At 51.3% G+C, this 8,358-nt stretch overlaps 2 protein-coding genes across 3 annotated transcripts in view; one reads left to right on the top strand and one right to left on the bottom strand.

Moving 5' to 3' along the window:
* Positions 1–296: 296 nt before the first annotated feature.
* Positions 297–4,775, top strand: lmod2a (leiomodin 2 (cardiac) a). The gene is given in 6 exon segments (XM_056416143.1): positions 297–414; positions 496–616; positions 2,601–3,007; positions 3,010–3,374; positions 4,031–4,336; positions 4,610–4,775. Coding segments are annotated over 6 exon segments (1,338 nt in total). The 3' UTR covers positions 4,631–4,775.
* A 461-nt stretch (positions 4,776–5,236) lies between these two features.
* wasla (WASP like actin nucleation promoting factor a) overlaps positions 5,237–8,358 on the bottom strand; it is a 15,952-nt gene continuing 12,830 nt past the window's right edge. For both annotated transcript variants that reach the window (XM_056417470.1, XM_056417472.1), the window contains 3 exons: positions 8,206–8,358; positions 7,979–8,087; positions 5,237–6,302 (listed from right to left, as the gene is read on the bottom strand). The exon at positions 8,206–8,358 is cut by the window's right edge and continues 440 nt beyond it. In XM_056417470.1, coding sequence (XP_056273445.1) covers positions 6,241–6,302; positions 7,979–8,087; positions 8,206–8,358 — 324 coding nt within the window. In that variant the 3' untranslated portion in view covers positions 5,237–6,240. The remainder of the gene's footprint in view (positions 6,303–7,978; positions 8,088–8,205) is intronic.

Below are 8,358 nucleotides of genomic sequence, written 5' to 3' on the forward strand. Positions count from 1 at the left end.
CCGGTGTCTCCTCCCCACGGCAGGCCGCTCGGAGGGCTCGCATTCCTGCTGTAAGCCTATCTCGTCGACCCCCCCCCCCCACACACACACACACACACACAACCCAACACCCTAAAAAAAGACAAGGCGCCCCCCCCCCACATCAGGCCCCTCTGGCAGCTGGGACCAGTAGATGGACCAGGACTCTGAGAGACTCACCAACAGATCTGACGGAGCCGGATGGAGGACAAGTCGACTCCGGGAAGATTTAACCAAGTGGACGAGGAGATAGAAGAAGAAGAAGAAGAACCAGAACCATGAGTAGCTCTGGGTTCCAGGAGGACGTGGACGAGCTGCTGGCGGCGCTGACCCCCGAGGAGCTGCAGGAGCTGGAGAGGGAGCTGGACGACGCCGTGGCCCCCGGCCTGAGGCAGCGGGACCAGACCACCAGGACCCCCACGGGGGACCAGACCACCAGGACCCCCACGGGGGACCAGACCACCAGGACCCCCACGGGAGACCAGACCACCAGGACCCCCACGGGGGACTACGACCGGGCCGCCCTGCTCCGGTTCTGGGGGGACGAGAACCGGAAGCTGCTGGAGGACGAGAGGATGGTGAGGGAGGGACAAGCAGGGCTGATCAGTAAGACTAGTTAGTCTGAGACTAGTTAGTCTGAGATGAGTTAGTTTGAGACGAGTTAGTCTGAGATGAGTTAGTGTGAGATGAGTTAGTTTGAGACTAGTTAGTCTGAGACTAGTTAGTGTGAGACTAGTTAGTCTGAGATGAGTTAGTTTGAGACTAGTTAGTCTGAGATGAGTTAGTCTGAGATGAGTTAGTTTGAGACTAGTTAGTCTGAGATGAGTTAGTTTGAGACTAGTTAGTGTGAGACTAGTTAGTCTGAGATGAGTTAGTTTGAGACTAGTTAGTCTGAGATGAGTTAGTCTGAGATGAGTTAGTCTGAGATGAGTTAGTCTTAGACAAGTTAGGTAATGCTTCATTGGGAAGTATTTCTCACATCACATACAAATTAAAGTAATACTTGTGCATGAAGTTTATGTTTCTGTTGTCCTATATATATAATATATATATTATATGTTATATACATATTATATATATTATATTATATATATATTATGTATTAAATATATATTATATTATATATATACAGGACTGTCTCAGAAAATTAGAATATTGTGATAAAGTTCTTTATTTTCTGTAATGCAATTAAAAAACAAAAATGTCATGCATTCTGGATTCATTACAAATCAACTGAAATATTGCAAGCCTTTTATTCTTTTAATATTGCTGATTATGGCTTACAGCTTAAGAAAACTCTAAAATCCTATCTCATAAAATTTGAATATTTCCTCAGACCAAGTAAAAAAAAAGATTTATAACAGCAAAACAAAATCAAACATTTGAAAATGTCCATTAATGCACTCAGTACTTGGTTGGGAATCCTTTTGCACGGATTACTGCATCAATGCGGCGTGGCATGGAGGCAATCAGCCTGTGGCATTGCTGAGGGTTTATGGATGCCCAGGATGCTTCAATAGCGGCCTTTAGCTCATTTGCATTGTTGGGTCTGGTGTCTTTCAGCTTCTTCTTCATAATACCCCACAAATTCTCTATGGGGTTCAGGTCAGGGAATTGGCAGGCCAATCGAGGACAGTAATGCCATGGTCAGTACACCAGTTACTGGTGGTTTTGGCGCTGTGGGCAGGTGCCAGATCATGCTGGAAAATGAAATCCTCATCTCCATAGAGCTTTTCAGCAGACGGAAGCATGTAGTGCTCTAAAATCTCTTGGTACACAGCTGCATTTACTCTGGACTTGATGAAACACAGTGGACCAACACCAGCAGCTGACATGGCTCCCAAACCATCACTGACTGTGGGAACTTCACACTGGATTTCAAGCAACTTGGATTTTGCGCCTCTCTTTAGACTCTGTCTTGACTTCCTGAAATACAACACTTGCTTTCTCTGAAAAGAGGACTTGGACCACCTCTGCTTCAGTGCTTCTTTTCCTCCACAGCCCAGCCCAAGCTTCCCGCTTTCTTGAGTTCAAGTGGGGACAACAGTGGCTTTTGATACCTGACAGCTTCAGTCCACTGTCTTCCCCATTCTGGACTGTGATTTAGTTGTACTGAACCAAGCTGAGTGTTTTCACTCCAGGCTCAGGAAACCCTTTTTGTGTGTTTTGCAGGTGTTTCGAGTTAATTAGACGATTCAAGTGATTTGTTTAATACCCTACTAGTATACTTTTTCATGATATTCTAATATTTAGAGATAGGATATTTGAGTTTTCTTAAACTGTAAGCCATAATCAGCAATATTAAAACAATAAAAGGCTTGCAATATTTCAGTTGATTTGTAATGAATCCAGAATGCATGACATTTTTGTTTTTTTAATTGCATTACAGAAAATAAAGAACTTTATCACAATATTCTAATTTTCTGAGACAGTCCTGTACATATGTATATATATAATTATGTAGTGTCCCATGTACCCAGTAGCAAAGCGGTCTAAAAATAGAGCCAATTAAAAGCCGTCGTCTGGAGGATGTCACGGCGTTCGAGTTTTAACTTTCTGTCCCGTGGTCGCGCTCAGGAGAGACGGCCCGATGGCGGCCGAGGGGAACCGGGGTCGGACGCCGGGGGCGAGGCGCCGCACGCCGCCGCGAAGAGGAGTTCTCAAAGGGGGAAGAAAGTGAAGGAGAGCGAGAAGGAGAAGAAAGACGAGTGTAAGGAGGCGGCGGGGACGAGGAGCCAGGGGCCCCAGAAGAAGAGTCCGCCGGGCGAGTCCAGGAGAACCGGAACCACCGACGGGAACCCGGAAGCAACCGCCGCCGGGAACCCGACCGCCGTCGCCGAAACCCTGGAGCGGATCCGGCTTGACGACCCCGCCGTCAGCGAAGTGAACCTCAACAACCTGCAGGACATTACCCAGGAGACCTTGCTGCGCTTCGCCGACGCCCTGCGCGCCAACACCCACGTGCGCGTCTTCAGCCTCGCCAACACCCGCGCGACGACCGCGTGGCGCTCGCCGTGTCCGGGATGCTCCGCGAGAACCGCTCCGTCCGGAGCCTGAACCTGGAGTCCAACTTCCTGTCCGGCCGCGGCGTCCTGGCGCTGCTGGCGGCGCTGCGGCACAACCGGGCGCTGGCCGAGCTGCGCTTCCACAACCAGAGGCACATGTGCGGCGGGAGGGCGGAGATGGAGATGGTGCAGCTGCTGAGGGAGAACACCACCCTGCTCAAGCTCGGCTACCAGTTCCACCTCCCGGGCCCGAGGATGGCGGCCACCGGCCTCCTGGCGCGCAACCAGGACCGGCAGCGGCAGCGGAGGCTCCGGCAGGAGGAGGAGCGGGAGGGAGGGCCCCCGGAGGCGGCGGGACGAGAGCCCGGTCCCCCGGAGGCGGCGAGACGAGAGCCCGGTCCCCCGGAGGCGGGACGAGAGCCCGGTCCCCCGGAGGCGGCGAGACGAGAGCCCGGTCCCCCGGAGGCGGGACGAGAGCCCGGTCCCCTGGAGGCGGCGAGACGAGAGCCCGGTCCCCCGGAGGCGGCGGGCGAGCCCGTCCCAGGCGGCGAGACGAGAGCCCGGTCCTCCGGCGGCGGGACGAGAGCCCGGTCCCCTGGAGGCGGGACGAGAGCCCGGTCCCCCGGAGGCGGGACGAGAGCCCGGTCCCCTGGAGGCGGCGAGACGAGAGCCCGGTCCCCCGGAGGCGGGACGAGAGCCCGGTCCCCCGGAGGCGGCGGGACGAGAGCCCGGTCCCCCGGAGGCGGCGAGACGAGAGCCCAGTCCCCCGGAGGCGGGACGAGAGCCCGGTCCCCAGGCGGCAGGCAGTCCCAGGCGGGGCGAGCCAGTCCCAGGCGGCGGGACGAGAGCCCGGTCCCCCGGAGGCGGCGAGACGAGAGCCCAGTCCCACGGAGGCGGGACGAGAGCCCGGTCCCCCGGAGGCGGCGAGACGAGAGCCCGGTCCCCCGGAGGCGGGACGAGAGCCCGGTCCCCTGGAGGCGGCGAGACGAGAGCCCGGTCCCCCGGAGGCGGGACGAGAGCCCGGTCCCCCAAAGGAGACGTCGCCACCTTCTCAGACTGTTGAAACCCAGAAGGGAAACTCTCCTCCGGCTCCTCCTCCTCCTGCGTCTTTAGCCCCGCCCACGAGGAAGATCTCAGCGATGGTCGAACGGCGCGAGGGCGTCGCCGCGGCCACGAAGACTCCGTCCGACCGAAGGGAGACCGAGTCGAAGAAGCTCAAGAACGGCGCCAACGAGAAGGACGGCCTGAAGCCGGCGAGCCGCGACGACCTGATGTCGGCGATCCGCGAGAGCAACGTCGGGTCCTTAAAAAGGGTAAGACTTCCTGTGAGGCCTTCAGGGACTCATGTGTTCGAGGAAATGTTGGTTTTGCATTGTCTTAAAACTCCTTTCTCTCTCCTGACCACCAGGGGGCGACTCCTCTGGTTGTATAGAAGTCTATGCTTCATGTGTTAAAGCTGCATTCTCTCTCCTGACCACCAGGGGGCGACTCCTTTAAAGTCTCCGCCATAACTTTGTGTTTTTAAACAGGATTTCTTCAGTTTGTGTGCGCTGTACCTTTAAGGGCTCTGATGCGTGTCGTTCCAGGTGGATCTGTCCCACACCTGAACTCACCTGAACTCTGCTCACGTTGTTTTTTAAATACTTGATTTCACACTAAAATGTCACATCTTGAACTCGTGTTCCAGCTGAATGTTGCCGTCGTTCTTCCCGGATGTTTCCACATGTGAATTAAAGCGTGTTTTTTAACTACTGGCTGGCTTGTTTGTTTGTTTGTTGTTGTTGTTGAAGCCACAACTTGCAAAGTTGTGTTGGTACTTCTGTCAACTAGTTTATATTTTGTCACTGTTAAGATGAGTTTTTTTCTTTTTTCCATGGGATTCTAATTATTATAATAGCAGATGGGAAGCTGTGTGTCTGTGTGTGTGTGTGAGTAAAAAAAGATTGAACCTCACAGCAGACCCACAGAGGGAGCTGCTGTGAGGTGATGCAGCAGCAGCTGCAACACACACGCACACACACACCTGCTGCCTTCCACACAGTGAACAAGACGACCTGGTGTGTGTGTGTGTGTGTCTATGTGTGTGTCAGTGGGTCGTCCGTCATTCAGAGGGTCGGCGGTTCGATTCCCGCCTCCGGGGAAAGAAAGCTCTACAAAATAAAGGCATCGGACTGAAGCCGATCCAGAACCACACACACACACACACACTGCTCTGTAAATATTAACATTTATTTCAGTATACAATTTAGTACCCCCCCCCCTTCACAGGTTGCTCTTTTAAACAACGGGTGGATCTCCACGACGACGCTCAACTGGAAGAGGATGAATTTATGTTTATATATTTATGTTCTTGTGGGGATGCAATGTTGTTGTTTTTTAAACCGACCGGAAAATAACGAAATGATGTCACAACAAAAACAACAAGACGACAAAACGTATCATTAAATGCCAGTGTGTGTGTGTGTGTCTTTGTGTCAGTGTGTGTGTGTGTATGTATGTCAGTGTATGTGTGTGTGTACGTATGTATGTGTCAGTGTGTGTGTGTATGTGTCTGTGTGTGTGTGTGTATATGTGTGTGTGTTAACGTGCTTCAATATGAAGCCAAAGAGGGTGAAGCATCTTCAGCCATGTTTTTCTCTTCTTTTAAAGATCTAGGTATTGTAAAACATTTTTTTAAAGTGTCCGTCGTCACGGTAACCGGCTTGAAACGGAAAAAATATTAAAACAAAAAATAAAAGACTTCGACAAACACAAACGGAACTATCGTAGAAACTGTTTTAAAAATAAAACAAATCCGACCCGCCGCATTCATGTAAAAAAACAAGATCATGAAAAAAATGTAAAATAACACGACAAACTTTAATTTCTGTTTAAACTCAAACACAAAGAGGGGCGGCCCTTCAGTCGGATGAAAACAACAACAAATAAACACCAAACCATAAACGTCAGACTCCGGGTGTTTCATGTTAATAAAGCGTTACGTGTTTTCTCATGACGGCATGAAGGGGGAGGAGCCTAACAGATGAACACATGAGGTATTGCACGGATTAATTACAATAAATCGTAAAAAAAAGAAAGAAGATTAAGCAAAAAAGGCAAAAATAAATATACAGCCAATTCTTACAACATTTACATTGCAATGTTAGTCGGATGTTGGAAGATCTTTATAGAGGATATTTTAGTGCCCGCGGGAGGCGGGGGAGGGGGCGGGTCTTCACTAGTCGTCCCACTCGTCATCGTCTTCGAAGTCCTCGTCTTCGTCGTCGTCCTCGTCTTCGTCTGGTAAACACAAACGTCTTGTTAAAAGAGCGTTAAAATAAACAGAATAATAAAAAGATTAAGAAAAGGAACTTTGATATCTCGTGTTGGTTCTGCTGCCCCCTGTGGACTAAAGTGGTAGTGTTGGTTCTGGTGCCCTCTGTGGACTAAAGTGGTAGTGTTGGTTCTGGTGCCCTCTGTGGACTAAAGTGGTAGTGTTGGTTCTGGCGCCCCCTGTGGACTAAAGTGGTAGTGTTGGTTCTGGTGCTCCCTATGGACTAAAGTGGTAGTGTTGGTTCTGGTGCCCCCTGTGGACTAAAGTGGTAGTGTTGGTTCTGGTGCCCCCTGTGGACTAAAGTGGTAGTGTTGGTTCTGCTGCCCCTGTGGACTAAAGTGCCCTGTGGACCAAAGTGGTAGTGTTGGTTCTGCCCTGTGACTAAAGTGGTAGTGTTGGTTCTGGCCCCTGTGGACTAAAGTGGTAGTGTTGGTTCTGTCGCCCCTGTGGACTAAAGTGGTAGTGTTGGTTAAGTGGTAGTGTTGGTTCTGCTGCCCCTGTGGACTAAAGTGGTAGTGTTGGTTCTGCTGCCCCTGTGACTAAAGTGGTAGTGTTGGTTCTGCTGCCCCCTGTGGACTAAAGTGGTAGTGTTGGTTCTGCTGCCCCCTGTGGACTAAAGTGGTAGTGTTGGTTCTGCTGCCCCCTGTGGACTAAAGTGGTAGTGTTGGTTCTGCTGCCCCTTGTTGACTAAAGTGGTAGTGTTGGTTCTGCTGCCCCTTGTTGACTAAAGTGGTAGTGTTGGTTCTGCTGCCCCCTGTGGACTAAAGTGGTAGTGTTGGTTCTGCTGCCCCTTGTTGACTAAAGTGGTAGTGTTGGTTCCCCTTGTTGACTAAAGTGGTAGTGTTGGTTCTGCCCTGTTGACCAAAGTAGTGTTGGTTCTGCTGCCCCTTGTTGACTAAAGTGGTAGTGTTGGTTCTGCTGCCCCTTGTTGACTAAAGTGGTAGTGTTGGTTCTGATGCCCCCTGTGGACTAAAGTGGTAGTGTTGGTTCTGCTGCCCCTTGTTGACTAAAGTGGTAGTGTTGGTTCTGCTGCCCCTTGTTGACTAAAGTGGTAGTGTTGGTTCTGCTGCCCCTTGTGGACTAAAGTGGTACCGGGGTCACTTTAGAACACTGATTCTCTGCCTGTGCACTTTTTTTTTAAATAAAAAAACAAAACATTGTGCTTTTATTTTGAAGGGGATTTTTTAATGTCTATTCACTCCTTCACAGCATGTGACGTTAATGTATTTACGTGAAACTGTAGAACCTCAGATCTAAAGCAACAACAACAACAATACGAGTTCTGCACATTTGAGTATTGTTGTTATTCCTTTCCGACACCGATCTCAATGCAGTGAGCGTAGCTTAGCACAAAGACTGGAAGCGGGGGGGAAACAGCTAGCCTGGGTCAGTACAAGAGATAAACCCCGCCCCCCGAGTCCAGCTCCCCTACAGCTCACTGTCAAACACATTCCACGAAGTTTAGGTTTTGTGTCCGGAGCCGGTTTGTCTTGGTTTGTGCTCTGGGTTGAAATGCACTTATTGTAAGTCGCTTTGGATAAAAGCGTCTGCTAAATGACATGTAATGTAATGTAAAAAGCCGGGCCTTGTGCTACGCTAAGCTACGCTACGCTAAGCTACGCTAACCAGCGTGGGAGGTTACCTGAGGAGTGGATGGCTTTGCTCCTCTTCTGCATCACCTCCATGAGGGCGCCCACGATGCCGGCCGTGGGGCCCGACCCCAGCGCCCCGGACTCCGGAAGGTCCGGCACCTGCAGACACACACAGGGGTCAAAGGGGTCAGAGGGGTCAAAGGGGTCAGAGGGGTCCGGTCCGTCACTCAAGCGTTTTTTTTTTCTTCTTCTAAAAAGCGGAAAATGTCCGACTTACGTTCTTGAGCCGGATGCCCTGGCGGATCTGGCCCAGCAGGGCGTCCCGCCCCACGCCGGACGCCGGCGCTCGGTCGTTCTGCTCCACCTTCTTCAGCCGGGCCCCGCCCCGGATCTGCTCCAGCAGCGCCAGGGGCCCGCCGGGGCTCAGCGA

The sequence above is a fragment of the Pseudoliparis swirei genome, chromosome 6 (genome assembly GCF_029220125.1).
Source record: "Pseudoliparis swirei isolate HS2019 ecotype Mariana Trench chromosome 6, NWPU_hadal_v1, whole genome shotgun sequence".
Taxonomy (NCBI): Eukaryota; Metazoa; Chordata; class Actinopteri; order Perciformes; family Liparidae; genus Pseudoliparis; species Pseudoliparis swirei.